Here is a 22,882-nt window from a genome sequence, read left to right on the forward strand (position 1 = left end):
TCTCCAAAAGAAAAACTTGCTACATGGAAGCAAATGTAAAAGTATTTTCAGGATGTACGAATGATCAGAGAAGTGATCTTTAGAAATAATGGTGGACAAATGAGCATTTTAAATACACCCCAGTTCCCTGAGGAGGTGGAATTAATTAAACTGAGTCACATGGCCCAGTTTAAAAAAAAAACACAAATACACAATGAGAATGAAACGTTCACATCTCTCACATCATCTCTCACGCTCCATGTTCATTTTCCCCCATTTATAAATCTGTTCTTTATTTCACGAACGTACAAAAGATTTGTCCTACATATTTACCCTGAATGTTAATGAAGGTTTACCATAAAAGTAACTTGTATAGAAATAAAGGGAAAGAACAGTTTTGCGTTTATCACTGCACACCTCATCAATGATGGGAATATGGAATAAAGAATGGACGTTCAGTGCCACCCACATGAGAACAGGTTCCCTTTTGAGTCTGAATCTTTTTAAGTTTGCTTCCTCATGCCATCGCAGTATTTTATTTCCTTGGAACAGTCGCCACTGACTCTCATTAGGGATAAACAATTGAAAGGCACAAATGTTATACAAGTTATACAATATTTTACAGAACTTTAGAACCACTTTATCTGTTGAACTGCTCAAAGACAAAAGTCCATTGTTAAAAATCACCTGACAAACAACACTGAGATGAACAGAAGATGGAGTGGGGTTGAGTAAAACTAAAATAGACAAACAGAACATACAGTGGAAGTATCAAAAATACATAAGCTTTTCTGCTAAAGAGAAGAAGAAAGAGTGAAAGAAGGAGAGAGGAAATGAGAGAGGAAGTGAGAAAGTGAGCAAACAAAAAAAATAAAAAAAAGAATAAGTAGAAAAAAGGGAAAGGGTGAATGAGCAAGGGGCAAAAAGAGCAGCGGAAATAAAGGCAAGAAAAAGAAAGCAAGAGAGTAGAGAAACAGAGGGAGACAAAGAGAGAGAGAATGGGATAGAGAGAAAGAGGGGAGAAAGAGAGAGAAATAAGCCACTGAACATAGAAACATGGACAGGAAGCTCAGGCCGAGAATAGAAACAGGAAACAGGGCCCAGACTCTGAATACAGGCTTCAAAACAAGAGGAGCAAAGCTGCTGTACGTGTACGGGTGTGCGTGCATATACACACAAACAAACGCATGATTAAAAGAAACCAGAAGAAAAATTGATTTACTGGACCACATAAGCAATACCAAAGAAAATAAATTATTTGGATGATCTACATTATAAACAACTTACAGTAATTTTATATTACACCACCAGGTGGCAGCAAGATTTTTTTTTTTTTGGGGGACCTTTATAAAAACGCATCAAAGCGCAATGTCGTAATTTACCACAGGGTGGCGGCATCAAACCTTAAATGAGCAAGCATTTCTAATATCCTTTTTTCTAAAAAGTGATTTGTAATACGCAACAGATAAACATTGTCTTTTTTTCTTTTCTCTCAATATAAACAATCGAGATTCCTTTGATAAATGTCCAAACAACAATGATTATACGGTATACTTTTTTGCATAATCTGTTTATTATGAGAGTTAAATGGCGTGTCTGCTGTTCCCATGTTTAAGATCAAGTATATTAATAATTGAACATACTAAACAGTAAGTAGATTTTTGTTGAGGATCTAAATGAACGGATTCTTTCATTAGCCAATCAGATTTCAGCATTATGCACCAGCTATGATCACAAAAAATAAAAACTGGTTAACTCCGTTCCTTTTCTCTCTTTACTAAGTTACCTGACCAATATGGGGCGCTATTGAAGTTTTTACACTTAAAACAAAGATCTGTGACTTGGGTGTTAAGAGTTGGGCAATAATGATGATATAATTTTGATGATGTCACGGTATGCTTTTTTGAGATATTTTAAAGTTTTTAAAAGTCACAAACAGGACATTTTTGGGTGCAATTTTATATTTATGTTTAAATCTTGTTACATTTGATAGAATCTAAAATATTTCATAACATTAAAAATATAAATACAATAATAGTTTTTTCACAATAATAAATATACACTGTTTACATTTTAATGCTCGATGCATCAGGACTGTTGTGGCAGCAAAAGGTGGACCGAGACGATAATCCCCAGGTGGCCGTGATGTTATACCTGCTCAGTGCATGTTTATCTACGGATCTCATATGTACAGTGAAATACCTGTCGCTGCACACCTCCAGTGTACTGTGTTTCCCCCTGATTGTTTGGATAAAAACCATTAATAAAAATGCTGCTTATTAAACATTTAGCCCCACCCACCTCTAAATGTTTATTAATTATGTTTATTTAAAATGCAAACTTAAAAAAACAACAACATGAATGATCCTGCATCATGTGATATTTATACAACTTGTAAATAAACTTTCATTTCAGGAATCTCACAGATCACTCACAAGGGTTGCTAAAACTCCACAAATCACCTTTTTTTCCATTTCTTATAAAAGTAGAGTATTAAAACAATTGTTGAAACAGTGTAAACATTTACACACTAACTGTTATTGTTGAGAGAGAGAGAGAGAGAGAGAGAGAGAGAGAGAGAGAGAGAGAGAGAGAGAGAGAGAACAAGCTGAACCAGTCCATCCTGTTTCAATGCACCAGTGTTTTTCTGCTCTCAGTCTGTCAGTAGTTTCTAGTTTCACGTTCTTGAAATGCTCACAAGATATTATTTTGTGTGTCTTATATGTGAACAGTTGAGAGTTTTAGCTTGTTTTTACTTTCAGGTAAAGAGGCTGATCATTAAAAGGGAAAAGTCTAAACAGTGTGACTTTACCCTCTGGCTGCGGAGTAAAAAGTGCTCATGTTTGCTGTTTGGGCTTCAACTGGCTCTGAGCTGACAACCATTTATTTCCTCTACTCATCTGTTAAAGGCAGCAGTCTGATCAGCACAGTCATTACACCTTTAGGAGAGAAAGCTCTCTCTCATGCTTTTAATGTTTTTACTAAAAACAAGTGCCACCTAACTAGCTTACGAGGTGTTTAACACAACTTTATATGATTCTTTTGAGTTCAAATACACTAAAGTTCAAACACTTTCTAATAAGCAGATCGCAATTCAGTCTGAAAATCATAACGTGTATAAGTTGAATAATAAAACAGCACAGAGCATTTCACTGGTGAATTGTCAGGGGAAGGGAAAAGGCCTGCAGCCAACAAGACTTTCTAGGGGACTTTCTAAAATATATAAAAAAGGAGATGGAATCAGATCCTGGGTGCATCCAACACTGGCACAGATGATACACTGAGCCTCTTTCATGATTAGACTTTTCCTCTCCTGTCGGCTTCTACTCCAGGTGAGATCACATCTGACAGTTATCTGTAATTTGCCAACCAAAACAAAATCGCAAACAGACACACCTCTAAACAATCAGGAGGCGAGAATGCAAATCATTTCATCCACCGTTCGTCCAATTCAAGAAAACTTTCAAATTCCAATATAAAAGGGAAAAAGCTTCAGCAGCATATACAATTTGTATTGCACAGAGGATGGGTAATGCACAATAAAATAAATAAATAAAATAATTAAAAGTAAATATAAATACTAACTTTAAAATAAAAAATAAAAACAGTGAAAAAGACAAAAGAATATAAAGGCACTATAATAAGAATAATCGAAAAATATATTTACTAATAAAGGAAAAAAAGAAAACAGGGAAACAAATGTTAAAGATGTAAAAAGTCCTTAAAAAAAACACCAGAACATGTTATGATAAAGAGGAAGGAAGCTTTTGTAGAAATATTTTGACATTTAACTCTGCTACACCTTGACCCTGTCTGGCTCAAGTCAAAATTGGATCATTTTGTCTGGTTACAACGACGATTCCATATAAATCCTACAAACATTGAGACATCATGCTAATGAGAATATCAATAGACAAAACAAAAACTCAACTAAGGTTATAAAAAGTAGATGATATTTTGATTTCTAAAAAATATTTTTCAATAATCTAATCAAAAACTGAAACATCTAAAAAAGCTTTTACATTCCTAACCTTCCTGTTCCATCTTGAAATTAATGCTATTTACAATGAGCTTTTCGTTGCTTTCAGAAAAATAAAGTCGTCTGAAAGTTATAGAAAGTGACGTGAGAACATTAACAAACTGGATACTAAAACCACAGCACTCACCGGCAGACTTGAGGGACGTCCCTGCATGCTATCCTCTGTACCGCTCTTACTGGAGACAATGGGCTGGTTTGAGGTAGGACCAGAAGTGTGAGAACTGAACGAGTCTTGGGATAGCTCCTTCCATGTAAGAGGAAAAAGAGAAAGTGGATACTCTTTTTTTTTTTTTTTGACTTCTGAACTTTACATTTCACACTCTACTACTCTACTCTGCTACTAACAGAATAAGCAAATACAAATTCTAATATAAATTACATTTAAATGTAGAAGTAGTAAATGTGTAAGTAAAATGCAAGACATTTGGGATTTGCCCAAACTAGAAGATGGCAGATTTGACATAAAAATATAATGACGCTACATCTCTATAGGAAAACATTTCTTTCAACGTTTCATCCTCATGAAGTCTCAAGGAGTATTTTAGTGTCATTGCCACCTCTGGCTTGCTCATTAAGGACACGTTTATACATCCAGGAATGGTATATTTCAGTACAGCTTTTTTGTGAAAATGTCAATTGTTATAGGCATTATATAAAGTACAATTAAATTGGACTATTTAGCATTAAATTTCAAAAGAAAATTTCATTATACTAGGGCTGAAATGATTCCTAGAGTAATTTGAATTAAAAAATGCTTCATTTAGTCCTTTCAACTACACATTATGTTTTCAGGCCTTTATTACGGACGCACCACTTGCTAAACTCTGGATAGGTAAATACTATGGAAGACTTTTTTAGCCGATCGGGCATAGCCACGCCCTCTGCAGTGGCAGAAAGCTTTACACATTGCAATTCTATTGATTTGTAACCTATTTCATTTTCAATCAAATCGTTTAGTCCATTTAATAACACATGGAGCATCATGTTTCCCCACGGACCACTATTACTGATGCACTAACCGTTAAACATAAAAGCTTTACACATTGAAAATGAAATAGGCTTCAATGAATAGAATCGTATGGTATTAAACTAAGCCTCTGATCCCTGGAGCAAACTCTGTCTAACAATCGGCTCTGTAGAAGATTGAACAAGACAGATGAAGCAGAGAAACATCGTTCATTCAAACTTCAGGACACCAACAACATGGTTACCGGTGGATGCAACAGAAATGTTGGCTGTTTATGAGAAATAGTCACAATTACGAGAAATAAGGTTGGGAATTTGGGCAATATTTTTTTTTTACATGGCAAAAACAGGCTTCCATACAACACAGAAAACACTGCAGAATGAAAAATGGAGGAATTGGGAGGAAACAGTGAGGAGAAGATTCAGGCCAAAGAACAAAGTTTCCAAAGTTTGGGATCATTTCAAACTAGAACACAGAAAACACTGTACAGTGCATTTACCCTTTAAAAAGTAATATGTAATAAATTTTTATATTTGAAGTTATGATTTTTTTTATTTATTTATATTTTTGTAAAGTCAACCCCCCGATAATTCACGGCTCAGAAAAGTTGAGGGTTCTCATTTGGAACCTAACTATTAGCAAGTTGCGGATTATCTTAAAATTAAAAATTTTTACATTTTTAAAACACGTTATTGTGTTAAAGTGACAATGTGTAGATGAATAGACTGAGGTACCATAGGGGCTGTGGGGAAGCGTCCAAAATTTAGGATCTTTTGATTCTTAGAACTTGGAAATAAAAATTTACATTTTTCTAAAAAGGAAAAACTACTTGTTCATTTTAAGAGACCAGTCTTACTTTCGCTTGTATATTCAGTATTTCTATTTAAATCAAGAAAAAGTTGTTCTTAACCGATTACTCGTTTAATTGAAGGAATAATCGTTAGAATACTCGATAACAAATAATCGATAGCTGCAGTTATACAGATATTAAATACACCAAGAAATTTGAGATAAACTACAATAATCTTACTAAATTGCACATGGATACAGCAGGGTTGTAAGTGTGCCAACATAAATGATTAATTTAATGAGCTGTTCCCCTGTGAATAGAAGACAGTAAAGAACTCCTTACCTGCTGTGGAGTTGGGAAGCGCTGGAATGGTGTCTGCTGTGGCTGAGGCTGTGTTGGTGGCGTTTGGGAATAGGGTGAGGGCTGGTGACCCTGTGCAGGAGGAGGACCATGACCCATGGGCTGCTGGGATTGCTGGGGAGGTCCTACGTTGGGCTGCTGCTGTGGAGTTGCGCTCTGTTGTTGTTGAGAAGGAGGTGGCGGCTGCTGTCCAGAACCAGGCGGTGTTTGGGAGAACCCGGACTGCTGCTGAGGCACCTGAGCTGACTGAGGTGTTCCCTGTGACTGAGAAAGAGCCTGGGATTGGGGGTAAGGTGTCTGGCCAGCCTGGGAATGTGGAGACTGCAGGTATGAAGACTGGCCCTGGGGTTGCTGAGAGTAAGGAGGCCCACCCTGTGACAGAGGAGGACCCGATGAAGGTTGGGAGTATGGATGCTGGGAGCCTGGGCCAGTGGAATGCTGCTGAGGGTACGAACCCTGCTGAAGTCCTCCATGGGGAGTAAGAGGGTTCTGCTGGCCATAGTAGCCTCCTCCTTGGTTCGGTCCATAAGCTCCTGGGCCTTGCTGTCCATAACCCATCTGTAGTGATGAATAAAAAGAAGAGAAAGCAATCATTTAATATCTTCATTCTAATCAATCAATTAAAACCAAAAGAGAGTCCAGATTTACACTTTACAAGATTCTGACTTTAGACAAGTCTTGTCCAAAGTTTGCACAAAAAGCATTGCTGAAGTTTACTACAACCTTGAGGAACTTATTTTGGTCAAAATAACTTACATTTTTAGTCAGATAATGGATAATTAATTATGGAATTCAAGGTATAGATGCACAGTGGAAAAACTCCCTACCCAATCTTTTCTGAAAACATTAAATTCATGCAATCAAATCATATGTACCTCTCAAAACATTATGCGTGAAGTTATTGGTAGCAATACATCAATTCATTTTTATTTGTATAGCGATTTTAACAATGAACCTTGTCTCAAAGCAGCTTTACACAGATAATGTAGTGATACAAAGAACATATTCATTATTTAAGTGTAAGTTTGTCCCTGATGAGCAAACCAGTGGTGTCTGTGGCAAGGAAAAACTCCTCAAGATGGTATTCATCAGTATTCAGTACTCCAAATGTCCCCAGATTGCATTATTAAAAATAAGCTTAAATACATACTGGTCTAATGACACCTAAACTCGTCATAGAACATTAGCAAAAACACCTCTGAATGGCTCATAATAAACTTTTCAGAGCAGCCTATTCACAAATCTGAACCCCAGCAAAATGCAGTTGCAGAAATCTCACAAGTCCTCCACAGTGATATGAAAGACTGATTTATAGTTACCAGAAGCATTTGGTTTTAGTTGTTGCTGCTGCTTCAAATTTAGAGAATTTTTTTTTTCCATAAATGAAATAACCATTTAACAATCGGTTTTATGTTTCACTTGTTTTCATTGTCTTAAATGTTATATGAGGATCTGAAACTAGTTCATGTGAAATATGCAAAAATAGAGGAAATAAGAAGGGGGTTCATTTTCACAGCAACCTCCCAGGAAGTCAAGTGCTCGCATAAACCAGACATAAAGCCTCGAAGAATCTCCAAGTCCTGTTTGCTGCTGAACATAGTAGTAGTAGTAGTAGTAGTAGTAGTATGTTGCCTTGTGAAAACACTTGTGAAAGCAGCATAGCTTTCAAATGCATTTGGGCATTTTAGAGCAACTCTCAGTCAATTCAAACATTGAAGAAACTCATGATGGTGCTGAGATTATCAACATAAAATACCGGATGTAAAATAAGTGGCCATGCAACCTAGTTTTCAAAATAGACTAATCCTGGGACTAAATTTGCAGATCTATATACTTTAAGAAACAAATGTCAGTATGATAAACTGAAGATCTTTTAAATATATCCTGAAAACTTTGGTTAAAAAAAAATAATAATCTTAAAGTTTAACATGATTTTTCGAATGTGAATTTAGATTAAGAGCAAACAAAGCCAATCCTGACTAATCACAACAGACACGTCCGGCCCATAGATTAACATATTAATCAAGTTTGATGGAAATCAGATGCGACTTGAATAGAGAAATAGTTCGTGAGAAGTTAGTCAGGAGAACAGTGTTTGCTGCCCTACATACAAGTTTACCAAGAGACATTCTGGAGACTCCACCAAATACAAAAACTTTGGTGAAAATCAAACAATGCTGATCATCCTGTGAACAACGTGGTGGCATTATCAAAATGTTGTGGGTGATGTTTATCAGTAGTAAGTGTGATGGGAAATTGGTCATGACTGGCTGCAAAATAAACAGAGTTAAAACTGAAAAAGTTAGAATGGTCCATTTAAACCACAGACCTCAAATCTGACAGACTCTTTGCCTGTTTACAAATACAACTGTTTCCCTAAAATGGGCAAAATATTGGAACCTGGAGGTTCATTGCTAAAAGCACTAAATAAATGAAAATAAATTGAAATAGAATGGCAGCAGATCTGAACCTATAACTATAGCAAACAACACAATTCATCCATCTAATACACCTTCATATGTTGGACGCAAAAAACTAAATCAATAGTAATACACTAAATTATAAATACAATAGGGCTAAAACGATTCCTCGAGTAACTCTTGTGGCAGATTATTTGCCTCAATGCTTCGTTTGCACACTGAGCATTGTGTTTCCTTGCTGATGATTATTACTGACGCACCACCCTCTAAACTCTGAAGCCCTCTGGACAGGCAAACACAGAAGACGCTGCAGAAAGCAGATAGGAAAAGATTCATATGGAAGCCCGTTTCCGCCACATAAAAAAAAAAGTTTGCCTAATTCTGACTTTATTTCTCCCACGTCCAACTTTTTATTTTATTTATTTATTTTTGCAATTCTGATTGGCTTTTAAAAAAAAAAAAAAAAAAAAAAAAAAAATCAATCAGGCAGCGTCACCCCCTCTGTAGTGCCAGAAAGCTTTACACTAAAGCTGCAACAACTAATTGCTAAACTCGATAATAATCGATAATGAAATTCAGTGAAAAAAAAAATGCAGTTTTCAACTAGTTGGGCTGCAAAATATACAATCCTCCTAGAAAATGTTTGAGACTTATTTTAATTTTTTTCATCCTGAGCAGTCTCACACAAACATGCAAAATGATAATCATAATAAAGATTTAAATGCTAAATAAATGCATGTAATTTAAGAATTATACCTTTTTTTTTTTACTGAAAACAAAGTGACAGATCTACAAACTGATTTTTCCTCTCAGCCCAAAGGTCAAATCACATCCAACTTTCACCCCATTTCCTGTTGAACTCTAAAAGAATCACTGCAATATTTAAAACTCTCTCACCTTTGCACTTATAACACATCACACCTTACTATAACACTACACACAGAGCACACACCACCATAACATCACGACACCCCACAATATGACAGCACACAACAGCACTGGCATAACAACACAATTACACTAGGCAACACAACCTCCAACACACACCCCACAAACCCTATAATCAGTCACTGTAATCATCATAAATATGTATACCTCTGCAGTAACCAAAACCTTCATGACAACAACTTTCAGACTTGCAATTAGGTATTTGATAAAATTTCGGAAAGCACAGACATTTTCAAATCTCCATTCAGCAGCATTGGCCTGACTGTGTTTTAAGTTTCGTTTCACTGACCCCTCCTGTGATACGAAACTTAAAACACAGTCAGGCCAATGTGGAATGGAGGATCTTTAGGGCAGAAATCCTAAAATAAAATTAGTCAGCCATATTAGCTCAGAACTCACCTGCTGTCCATACTGCATACCTCCCATAGCACCAGGGGTGCGCACCTGCAGACCCATTGGGTATCTCTGTGGTCCTGGGGAACCATAGCCTTGGCCCGGGTAAGGAGGCCCTTGCTGAGCACCTGGTGGAGGCCCTTGCTGAGAGAAAGGATTCCCTGCTCCATAATGCTGGCCCCTGATCTTCACCACTTGGTCCATTGGGCCGGGGGTCTAAAAAAAAAAAAAAAAAAGAATAATTTCAGTATCTCATAGCATTGTGAAATGAGAACCAGCAATAATAATAGATATTTACAGTTGATTTAAGTAGTGTGTGCTAAAATGCAAACAACTGTAACTAGAGTAACAGGTACAATTCCATAGTGTGAAACAGCTATTTTGAATATTTATGAATGACCCTACTGAGCTAAACTGATTTTCATTCAACTGCAAACATCAAATGATAGCCTTCATTTTTCAAAGCAGGGGCAAGATCATGGTATAAGGGGGATTTTATTTATTTACACACACCCCTATTGATTATATGGATTCAGATTCACACATCTTGACTTAGAAGGAAATTACAGTGATAAAATTCATGTAATTGTCTTAAATGTAAATATTATACGGACATCTAAATTACAGCAGCTATGGGAAACTCAACACTACCTGCAGCATTGAAACAACCAGCACAGGAGCTTCATAAACTCACAAGAGTAATGAGGTGACTAAAACTACATTGATACAATACGATAAGATAAACCTTAATTCATCCCCACAGTGCGGACATTTCAAATAAAAAAAAAAAAGAAAGAATAAAGTAATAATAAAGTTGTAGAATGTTACAGATACTGGTTTCTAGGGCTGAGGAATATAATTCCTTGTGTGAATAAATGTAGCATTTTTCCTTCTTGAACTAATGCGATAAACTTGGATTATTTTTTATTTACTTTTTAATACTTACATTTTATTTTACATTTTTTATATTCCAACAACCTATACAAAATATCCAACAAAAAAATTAAATCATTGTTTTTATCATTCAGGTAGTTTTGTCCATGCTGTTTATTGACCATAGTATAAGTAGAATAATCGATCGTGCACAACTTGTGCATTAAATTCATATAACACTCACTAATGGATTATCATTTGAATATCAGTGTAAATACAAGAATTCCTGTGTAAAGGCATTTTTAAGGATCATGGATTGTACAATTTTTGAAAAGCAAACAGCACTAATTTTCCAGATCACATCTAAGCTTTCTTTAACATGTGCAGATTTATTCAGAATTATTTTCCGCAAAAGACCTATTAAACCTTTATTACAATCCAGTAAGAAAGCCACGTTGATGATGATAGGGATACAACAAAGCGCATTTTCTGAATATTTGATCACATAGCAAAAATTAACAAGCAAAATTTTTTAAATACACACAAGGGTCTGAAACACCATAGATAAATGTTTCTGACTACGGCCAGGGTCTTATTGCAAACAACTGTTTATTCACACAAAAAATTACATGCCTTGGCCCTAGAAGCCAGAATATATATCATGCTAAAACTTTATTATTACTTCATTCTTTATGTGCATATGAGAAATTTCCCCACTGTGGGACGAATAAAAGGTATATCTTATCTCTTATCTTAAAGACACAATGAAGAGAGGAAACAATATTGATCAATTAAAAACAAAGTTTTAAACAGAAATTAATCTTCGAAAGACATTAAAATTAGAGCAAATTTATATCAGCTTTTTTACTACATCAAAATTCCAGTACTCAAGTCAAGTCCTCAAGTCAAATGTCTTTATAACAAACACAAATAATTTTATTTTATTTTTTTAGGTTTTGAGCTCTTGAAAATATTTTGATCTAAAAGCTAAAGCTTTCCAACTAAATTCATCAAAATTTTACCACAAAAAAAACACCACAGTCATCCCCTTCCTCAACCCTCAATACTAAACCTTCTGGACCTTATTTCTTTCAAATCATTTTATTAAATAAATGATGTGTGACAGATGATGATAGGAGGTGAGAGTAGATGAAGTGAGAGACTAATATAAAGTGTGTTTTCACTTAAAGATTTCCCCATTACCCAAAATGCTATTCAGCTACATGCAGATAGTGGTGCAGCAACATTTACGTTTTGTTTCATCAAAGCTTTAATTAAAATACAGCAAAGAAAAAATTAATCGATATAGAAAAGATTCTGATCACCCCCTAAAGGACTAAAGTAATCATAAAAACCCATGACCTCAGAGAGAGAGAGAAATAAAGAAATCGCTCAGCATGTGACAAAACAAAATGGCCTCAGTAGTAAACATAGCAGTAACATTCCATTAAATGAGTTATACTGTGTATTAGGGCTGTAGCAATCGATTATTCTACAGATTATTCCATTGATTAATCTGATAAGTTTTTTTATTAAAGAGCAATACTAAATGTTTATCAGAAAATGACAGGTCTCTTAAAATAAACAAGTAATTTGTTTACTTTTAAATAAAATTTATTTTATTGATAAAATAAGAATATCTGTGAAAACTAAACCCATTTAGCACACTTAATGGGTTTAGTTTTCACAGATATTGTTTTATTAATAAAATAAATTTTATTTAAAAGTAAAATAATTACTTGTTTGCCATATTACATCAAAATGCAAATATATACAGTGGTGTAAAAAAGTGTTTGCCCACTTTAAATGTTTCAGATCAAACTAAATTAAATATAAGTAAAATATAACAAGTGAACACAACATGAAGTTTTTAAATAAAGGTTTTTATTATTGAGGGTAAACAAAATCAAAAAGTACATGGCCATGTGAAAAAGTGTTTGCCCCCTAAACCTAATAACTGGTTGGGCGACCCTTAACAGCAACAACTGCAATCAAGTGTTTGCGATAACTTACAAGTCTGATACAGCACTGTGGAGGAATTTTGCTCCACTAATCTATGCAGAATTGTTGTAATTTAGCCACACTGGAGGGTTTTCGAGCATGAAGCGCCTTTTTAAGGTCATGCCACAGCATCTCATTAGGTTTCAGGTCAGGACTTTGACTAGGCCACTCCAAAGTCTTCATTTTGTTTTTGTTCAGCCATTTAGAGGTGGACTTGCTGGTGTGTTTTGGATCATTGTCCTGCTGCAGAACCCAAGTTCGTTTCAGCTTTAGTTCACGAACAGATGGCCGGAGATTCTTCTTCAGGATTCTTTGGTAAACAGCAGAATTCATGGTTCCATTTATCACAGCAAGTCTTTCAGGTCCTGAAACAGCCCCAGACCATCACACTACCACCACCATATTTTACTGTTGGTATGACATTCTATTTCTGAAATGCGGTGTTACTTTTATGCCAGAAGTATTGGGACACACCTTCCAAAAAGTTTAACTTTTTTCTCTTCAGTCCACAGAGTATTTTCCCAAAGGTCTTGGGGATCATTGAGATGTTTTCTGGCAAAACTGAGACGAGCCTTTATGTTCTTTTTGCTCAGCAGATGTTTTCGTCTTGGAACTCTGCCATGCAGATCATTTTTGCCCAGTCTCTTTCTCTTTCTTATAATGGAGTCATGAACACTGACCTTAACTGAGCCAAGTGAGGCCTGCAGTTCTTTGGATGTTGTTGTGGGGTTTTTTGTGACCTCTTGGATGAGTCGTCGCTGTGCTCTCGGGGTAATTTTGGTCGGCCGGCCACTCCTGGGAAGGTTCTCCACTGTTCCATGTTTTAGTCATTTGTGAATAATGGCTCTCACTGTGGTTCACTGGAGTCCCAAAGCTTTAGAAATGGCTTTCTAACCTTTTTCAGACTGATAGATCTCCATTACTTTCTCTCGTTTGTTTCTAAATTTCTTTGCATCTCGGCATGATGTCTAGCTTTTGAGGATCTTTTGGTCTACTTCACTTTGTCAGGCAGGTCCTATTTAAGAGATTTCCTGATTGTGAACTGGTGTGGCAGTAATCAGGCCTCAGTGTGGCTACAGAAATTCAACTCAAGTGTGATAAACCACAGTTTTAACAGGGGGCAAACACTTTCACACAGGGCCATGTAGTTTGGGATTTTGTTTTCCCTCAATAATAAAAACCTTCATTTTAAAACTGCATGTGTTCACTTGTGTTCTCTTTTACTAATATTTAAATTAGTTTGAATATCTTAAACATTAAAGTGTGACAAACATGCAAAAAAATAAGAAATCAGGAAGGGGGAAAACACTTTCACACAACTAAAATAAAAAATAAATAAAAATCGAAAAAGTTTATGATTACTCTTATCTTCTTTCGGCTGCTCCCTTTAGGGATCATCAGTCTTCATACTACCATCCTCTACATCTGCCTCTTTCAAACCAATCACCTGCATGTCTTCCCTCACCACATCCATAAACCTCCTCCTTGGTCTTCCTCTTTTCCTTCTTCCTGGTGGCTCCATCCTCAGCATTCTCCTATCACTATACCCCATGTCTCTCCTCTGCTCATGTCCAAACCATCTCAATTGCGCCTCCCTCACCTTCATCTCAAAAATGTCCTACATACACGGTCCCTCTAATAAACTCATTTCTAATCCTGTCCATCCTCATCACTTCTAATGAACATCTCAGTATCTGCAGCTCTGCTATCTCCATCGCCACCTCCTGTCTTTTACTCAACACCACTGTCTCTAAACCAAACAACATTGCAGGTCTCACCACAGTCCTATAAACTTTTCCTTTCACTCTTGCAAATACCCTTCTATCACAAATCACTCTTCTTCACCAACTCCAACCTTCCTGCACTCTTTTCTTCACTTCTCGAACAAAATTTCAGATTATATATTAAAAAAAAGAAATTAAAATAAAAATGTTTGCCTAATTCCTACTCCCCCTCACAATTTAGACTTTATTTCTGCTAAACATCTATTTCTGGTGCATCCACTGGTAACCCTGTTCTCTGCCTAAAGTTTGAAGCTGTTGCATGAACAGGGAAACCTCTGCTTCATCTATCTTGTTCAGTATTCTCCAGAGCTGACCGTTAGAGTTCTCCTCAGGGATCGAAGGCTTAGTTTGATACCATGCAATTTTATTTAATTTAGCCTATTTCATTTTCAATGGGTAAAGCTTTTTTCGGGTGGTGCATCAGTAATAATGGTCCGTGGGGAAACACTGCGCCCTGTGTGTTATTAAATGGACTAAACAATTTAATTATTTTGTATTCAAATTACACAAGTTACTCAAGTAATTGTTTTAACCCTACTCTGTATACACAATCTTTAATCGACATACATGCGTGTTCACTTGTAAAATCAATTCACTTGTAAAACTCTACACGTCAGGGTTTTAAGGTAAAAATATATCACTCAGCACAGCAGATAGCATTTTTCCATCAAAAAACACAAGCATTTGTGGGGATTTCCCAGCCAATTACAATCTGAATCGTTACATTGGGGAAGTCAAAATCAGCCCTCTTACAATCACCACTGCTTTACTCTTTTTAGCATCCGCTACTACAAAACACACACACACAAAACCTTTCTTTAGGTCATTGAAAAAGACTATTAGAGCTATTTATAGCTGTAAGGCACAGCACCGTCTGGGTGAGTCCAACAATGCTGTGTGTGTGTGTGCACACGTGCATGCCAAAGCCAGCCCCGTTTCCCCTGCAGCTTTAATAAAACACTCTTGGCATTGGATGAATTATAAAAATGCAACTACAGACTCAGGAGCTGGATTTCACCTTATATCATTAACCTGGCCAGTTTAACCTCAAGCAGTACAAAAGGGTTGTGATCTACTGACCAGAAAACACATTTACAGCCCCACACACAATCCACTGAACTACAAAACTTTTGACGTGCTTCGGCGATAGTAAGAAAAATTTAAGACTGAGATTAACACTGAGATTAATGAAGACTGAGTTTTTTCTAAAAACACTCTCCTAAACAGATAAATATTTTACAGTTCGTCACTGTAGCATTGACTGAAAGAGGAACCTGATGTTCAGAATTGATGATACATTTTTTCCTATGTGATGCAGCCATGCAACCCATTCAACCTGTGCTTTAATTCAAAAGGGATGGAACGCATAAAACACCTAATGGAAATGACGTGAGCAGTCACACATTACCGCATTTTAACCGATATCTCGATATACATTTTCTTCAGAGACCAAAATAAAAATTTTTTTATTCATTTTAACATTACTTTCATTTTGTGTCATCATTTTTGGTCAAAACTTTTTCTGTTGCAGTAATAAGATTTTCTATGAACTTCACCACAACAAAAACATTAAAAGGAAGCCATAACTATTATTGTGTTTGGTCCATAGCAGAAAAGACAAGGTTTATAAACAACTTTTTAAACATCAGATCCAATTGAAATTATTTTGTGAAAATACCAGCAGAATGAAAACCTACAAATTCAAACAATTTGTTTGTACTTGGCACAGTTAACACTGCCTATGAGGACAAGCCTTCCAGTACCACCACAAAGCATCGTTACCACCATGCTTCAGCACAGGAATGCTGCTGCCCAGTTGTTGGGCTGCATTTGTTATATTTGTCTAAATCTGTGAAAAGCTGATCTTGTTGAGGCCTGTATAGGTTCCGGCTCGCTTATTAGAGATAAACTTGCAATTATAAGAACAAACTTATAAGCACTAAACTTTTATAACTATTTTATACAGTGCATCCGGAAAGCATTCACGGCACTTCACTTATTACAGATTTTGTGTTACAGCCTTATTCCAAGATGAAGAAGGAGAATTCAGTACATTTTTATTTGTATACCACCTTTAACAATGAACATTGTTTTAAAGCAGCTTTACGAAGATAAAGTGGTTATGTACTTGTACAGCCCATCCAGAAAGATGCTTCTTTTTTTCCCACATTATGTCCCGTACAGCCTTATTCCAAAGGTTCCTCAGAATTCTACAAACAATACCTCATAATGAATTTTGTAAAAGAATTTTGTTTGAAATCTTTGACATTTTGTTTTTAAACATTTATAACAAATAAATAAATAAATAAAAATCACATGTACATAAGTATTCACAGCCTTTGCTTGTACTTTGTTTGGCACACCTATTTTTGTGCAGTTTCTCCCATTCTTCTTTGCAGAACTTCAGTCAGTGCACAGCCATTTTCAGATCTTTCCAGAGATGTTCAATCAGGTTCAAGTCTGGGCTCTGGCTGGGCCATTTAGGAAAGTTCACTCCTTTGTCACTCCTTTGTTATCTTGGCTGTGTGCTTGGGATTGTTGTCCTGTTGGAAGATAACCCGTCGTCCCAGTCTGAGGTCCAGAGCGCTCTGGAGCAGGTTTTCATCAAGGATGTCTCTGTATATTGCTGCATTTATCTTTCCCATATTCTTGACTAGTCTTCCAGTTCCTGTCACTGAGGCCACTGGGCTCATTGGGACCTTCACTGCTGCAGGAATTTTTCGGTCCCCTTCCCCAGATCTGTCCCTCGATACAATCCTGTCTCGGAGATCTACAGGCAATTCCTTGGACTTCATGGTTTGGTTTGTGCTCTGACATGCACTGTTAACTGTGGGACCGTCTATAGACAAGTGTGTGCCTTTCCAAATCATGTCCAACTAAATTTACCACAGGTGGAAGAAAATAATTAATTTAATCCATTTTGGAATAAGGCTGTAACAGAACAATGTGGAAAAAATGAAGCGCTTTGAATACTTTCTGGATGCACTGTACAACTTTATAACCACTTTATCCTTGTAAAGCTGCTTTGAAGGAATGTCCATTGTTAAAGGCGCTATACAAATAAAATAAAAAAAACATTACTGAATTCTCCTGTTTCAGCTTGAGCGCTAGCTGAAGTCTTAAACACTTCTCATGCTCAAGCACTCAGTTCAGCCTGATCCTGGCAGTGTCTGGGATTTTTTCCCCCAGTATTTTACAAAATATTTCACAAAGCTCCTATGAGAGATCAAAGCTCTGTCTATGTTTTAATAGCATTCTTTGCTTTTGTTTACTTTCCAACAACAACTCTATGCACAAAAGCCAACCTAAATAGTAAAAGTAAAACTCTGACTTAAATCTAAAAACTGTAATAAGAATTTACTGTTCACAAACAACCTGTTTTCAGTTCTCTATTCTTTACAAGACAAGCAAGCAAGCTGTAAGTTCAGGTATTAGCTTTAAAATCTAACTTTTGTAATGTAATGGTGAAACCACCAGGGGCAGCTAAACTGTTATTTTAATTTATAGTTTTAATTGTTTTAGTAATTTAAAAAGAGTCTTCGTTACAGCATATTACATTTAATTCAAGAACAGATTTTAGTTCACGTAGCCGTAATATTGTTAAAGACAAACATCTGTGATTTAGACAATTTAGACAAATAGTTCCATTAAAATATACACATTTCACATCTCGTTACTATTTAAAATCTAATTCCTGGTGATCTGCAGACTCCAAGCGCCCCTCACAAACATCTCCCCAATTCAGGTGCCCATTCTTCCCAAGTCACATAAAACAATATAGAGAATAGATTAAAATAATCAGTACCTTCGGTGATTATAGCTTGATGGCAAACTCAAACCTCAAAACTTGTACAAAATTCATCAGACTTCTGGTTCTTGAATCAAATAGCATATGAAATCAAAAGTTTTTTCCAACTCATACTACAGGAATTAACGAAGAACATATTGCTACCACCACTGTGCTTCATCAAAGTAATGCAAATTACAGCCCAGAACTATTCTTTGAACTTGGCTGTTTTCTTCAAAGTCACCAAAATACACAAACTTCATATCAGTTCCAATGTCAAGACCAATAGTTTACATTTTCCCCCAAATAAATCCATTTTCCACTTTACATCTTTTTGGTCTTTTTTTTTGCACAAATAAGATTTAATCTGAGCTGTGGATTTCAAATAGCCATAAGAGCAATCAAACATTTGAGTATGTTTTAATAACATCCTCTGTGTTAACAAAAGAAATGCGCAACAGTGGCTTTTAAATGAGGCATAAATAATGTGAATTCTCAAAACTTATGATACTAGTAATAGAGCAGGAAAATCAATGGTGGTTCGAGAGGCTGAATACTCTCTGGAGAAAAACACTCCGTGTCTGATATTAAAAATGTAGAGTTGAAGCCCTGCCCCTTTCACAATATCACAGGTGTTTTGCATTTGAGGTTATTTTTGGCATATTAATTATTTCTGCTGTTTACTGCTGAACTGCACACTGATGCTCTGTAAATGTTATTCCAGACAAATAAGAACGCGATGGTTTCCTTAGAAAATGATCTGAAACACATGAAAACACTTACATCCTACATATACTGTACTATGGAACTGTAGGACTCTTCATTCTGCATCATTCTCCCTTCAAATTGAAGTGGAGTTGTAGAGGAAAAGCGTCAAGATTTTTTAAACAAACGTAAGAGTTGGAGTCATTGCTCCAGTTAGGCCCAAGACTATAAAGTGGTTTTAAGGTGGACTGATCATAAGGCTGCATTACAGGAGTAAAAAAAAAAACAAGCGATTCTAAGACCATTCTTGAAAAAAAATGATGCACAAGAAAAGGAACAGCAAGATGAAGAGAAAAAGAAATGTTTACACAGAGGAACACCACTATCTGAGCAGATAAATAAGTTAGCATATGAAAGTGGGGGAAAAAACCACAAGCGTCTTGTTTAATAACTCTCCTGGCTGTTTTTAACCTGATCGATTTCTCTCACTCGTAAAAGTGAACAACACACAGTCAAGTTATCTGTGAATTTTGTTGTTTTAAGATGTACACACCGCAGCATTAGAACTCGGATTATATTATAACCACTTACAGGTTGAGTTTTATTTAACGTGATAATTCTTCTGCAGAATTTTTCAAACACTGTTGCATTAAAACCACATCAATGTCTTTTTTTTTTTTTTGCTAATAGGCTATCTGCTTGCTTTTCTGAAAAATCACGAAGCCTCCAACTTTTCGGTGTCATTGTGTTTTACTTTTATGTTAGTTATACTTTTGCATCAACCCAATTCCTAGTTACATGATAGAGCACTTTCTAAAAGTAATTCGTATTCATTGTTTTGGTATTGCTGGTTTGTACAGCAATGTCACTTCGCCCAGCATTTAATTCTAATAGACATTTAATTTTTAGTTTATTTTTGGCAGAGAATTTTTTCATGTGCAAAGACTGTCCGGTTTGCCTTGTCAGCATGTTTTCATGTCTGTTCTCTGGACATCGGTGTAGCACTACTGTGGCCTGTGAGACACACATGAGGATTCATAGCAATATCCCAAACCTGCTGCTTCATTGTTGCATCCGAACCTGCAACAGCAATTTAAAAAGTAGCAGTTTTGAAATCACAGTCATTACAAGGAGTATGTGGCAGTGCCTGGATCATTTGTGCCCTGCAGTAGACCTTGAATGCCAACTTGACTTGTGTAGTGCCAAATGTGAGACACTGACTCGGTTTTATTCCCATCTTAAAGTGCAATTAGAGAGGGACGAAGAGTGGCATGCCCCTTTAAGCAGTGTAATAACCGTTTACATATCTCCATTTACCTCACACCTGTCGAGGAAACATTTATCTATCTAATGGACATGCGTAGCAACTGGCATCAGTTGGGAAACAAAAAAGACTGTTCCCACAGAATGTTCGCTAGATTACAAACAATATAAATCAGATTACAGCTCTTGATTTTTACAAAACAAACTTGGAAAGAGCTAATTTAAGTGTTTCAGGAAGAGGAAGGTCTTCAATCATCGCTTAAAGGGGACATCTAGGAGAAGTTCATTCCACCACCTCGATGCCAGATCAGTAAAGAGCCTTGAAGTATATCATCAATCCCAACATGGGCTGTTGGTGGTTTGTGCTCAACTGCATGCTCACAAGAATCTATTAGTACTGCACTTCACTCCCAGTGAATATATTTTCACATTCAGACCTTCAAAAATTTGACATCTGTGAGACGAATAAATATATATTCTAAAGATCTGTCCAGACCAGTCAATGCTGAAATGCATTTCTTATGTTAAAAGGCCCGGAATTTTAGTTTTCCTGCATTCATTTGTAATGTCAAAATGCAATGTCAAATTAAAGTTATGTCAATGCTAAAATGTTGTTTTTCTTTCTTTTTAAAAGGTTCAGGTGAAACACCAGGAAGCTGTTTTCAGCACTGGGTGATCAGTCTTGAGAAGAACATCATTGGTGTGGGCATCTAGCCAACCTTTCTGTTTGGGATTGCAGCTGTTTTACGTACTACAATTTCAAGCTTCAGTACCAAGCTGGAGCAGCATGCACACTGGAATTTATTCAAAGGTTAAATACTTGGATGTATACATTCAATTCACGTCACATTTTATTTGTATATCACTTTTATACTATACATATAGGTTTTAAAGAGGCTTTGCAGAAAATGTTTCATTAAAACATTTGGCCCTAATAAACACAAAGTAGCATCAAACTGAAATTTCATATCAAACATTTGAGCCAAGTGAGCAGCCATGGGTAACTAAGTCAGAAAAATCAAATATCCATCAGTGGTGAAGTGTTGGTGAAAATCATATTAGGAAGCAGACTCATCTAGGACCAATACTTCTTTGGCATTAAAATGCTCATATGCATTTGCAGTTATATCAGAAATGGCTGTAATGTAGGGTATTCAATGCGGTATGGTTGAATAAAGAGATATCTTTAATCTACACTGAAATACAGCTTAAGAAAGCTTTCCTTTCCTAAAAGAGAGGTGTTCTTGATACAAGTATATATATATATATATATATATATATATCTCCGTGAGTAATCTTTTTTTCACTCCACACTAATTCTAAACACGTTTGTTTTTCAGGCAGCTCTTCAGCATGAATCCAGAAAAAGACACCAAGGCTGTTAGTCATATTAAAGTGGATGGGGACGGTAAACCAGAAAAAGACAACCGTGAACCCTCATGTCTGATAATATACACAACACAGACTGTACACATCACACACGTGTATCTCACACACATGCACAAACTTGCATCACACACGTGCATCTCATGCACACACATCACACACGCGTGCATATTCCCTTGAAAACAAACTTAAGTGTTCTCTAAATCGTTCACTTGGTCTTTCTGTCCAAAGTTAATTTTTGTTTATTTACATTTATTGTCATTTAAGATTTTGGATTTTGGTTTCCCATTTGTATTAACTTTTTACAAAAATGTTCTGTAATTTAGAATTTGATTTAGAGAATGTGTGTGTTTATGGCACATATGTTTTGAAAAACTTTAAAGCTGCTTTTCTTCGGTTACATTTTAAGGCTCTAGTTCTAAGGGTACATTTATACACTGTAGTAAAACATGGTGTTAAAGACTGCTAGAGACAATTTATTAAAAATGTTTTAGGAAAATAATTAACTGACAAAGCCATTCTCAGAAATGTAATTTAACTGTATTTGCAACAAAAAATAGAGACCTGTAAATTTAAAATAGTAAGATGCTTAATTTCACAGTAACTTGCTGGCAACCGTGCTACCAGTTCTTTACAGTCTTTAAACGAAAAACAGTGTGGTTCCCACAGAGGGGCAGCAGTGGATCTGGATAAAGGATGAAGTTACAAATAGCATGAACACTGATGGAAGACAGCACCTGATATCCCCAATCAGACAGATGAAGAGATACATAACTAAATAACTAAATAACTGCTGCTAATTTGATTTTACATAATCCAGCTCCATCCAAACATAAGGTCAAAGAAATTTGGGCCAATTTGGGTGGCAAAGCTGTTTATTCAATTAGAACTGAACTTTTTACTAAAAACTTGATTATTCACCGGACACGCATGGCAACCAAAGTGAGTCAGAGGCATCTAAAGCATTCTTTATTCTCAGCCTTGCTTCAAACTTTAACAAGTCCTGCTCAATTCGAACCAAATTCTTCCCCTCACACAAGAAATTAATTACTTAGTTTTTTTCCCCAGATAAGCTGGTGTTCTAGTTTGTTTGCTTCAAACTTTCCCAAACTAAACCTCTGATTTTCTGTAGCTTCCAGTTGAGGTTTAATTGAGTTCTTAGAAAATACGTGACAACAAAGTTCAGC

At 36.1% G+C, this 22,882-nt stretch overlaps 1 protein-coding gene across 1 annotated transcript in view; it reads right to left on the reverse strand.

The window, feature by feature from the left end:
• Positions 1 to 22,882, reverse strand: part of arid1ab (AT rich interactive domain 1Ab (SWI-like)) — a 43,769-nt gene that overhangs the window by 13,643 nt on the left and 7,244 nt on the right. The window contains exons 2-4 of the mRNA XM_046844170.1: positions 9,903 to 10,112; positions 6,118 to 6,693; positions 4,146 to 4,262 (exon numbers count right to left, since the gene is read on the reverse strand). Coding sequence (XP_046700126.1) covers positions 4,146 to 4,262; positions 6,118 to 6,693; positions 9,903 to 10,112 — 903 coding nt within the window. The remainder of the gene's footprint in view (positions 1 to 4,145; positions 4,263 to 6,117; positions 6,694 to 9,902; positions 10,113 to 22,882) is intronic.

The sequence above is a fragment of the Silurus meridionalis genome, chromosome 29 (genome assembly GCF_014805685.1).
Source record: "Silurus meridionalis isolate SWU-2019-XX chromosome 29, ASM1480568v1, whole genome shotgun sequence".
Classification (NCBI taxonomy): Eukaryota; Metazoa; Chordata; class Actinopteri; order Siluriformes; family Siluridae; genus Silurus; species Silurus meridionalis.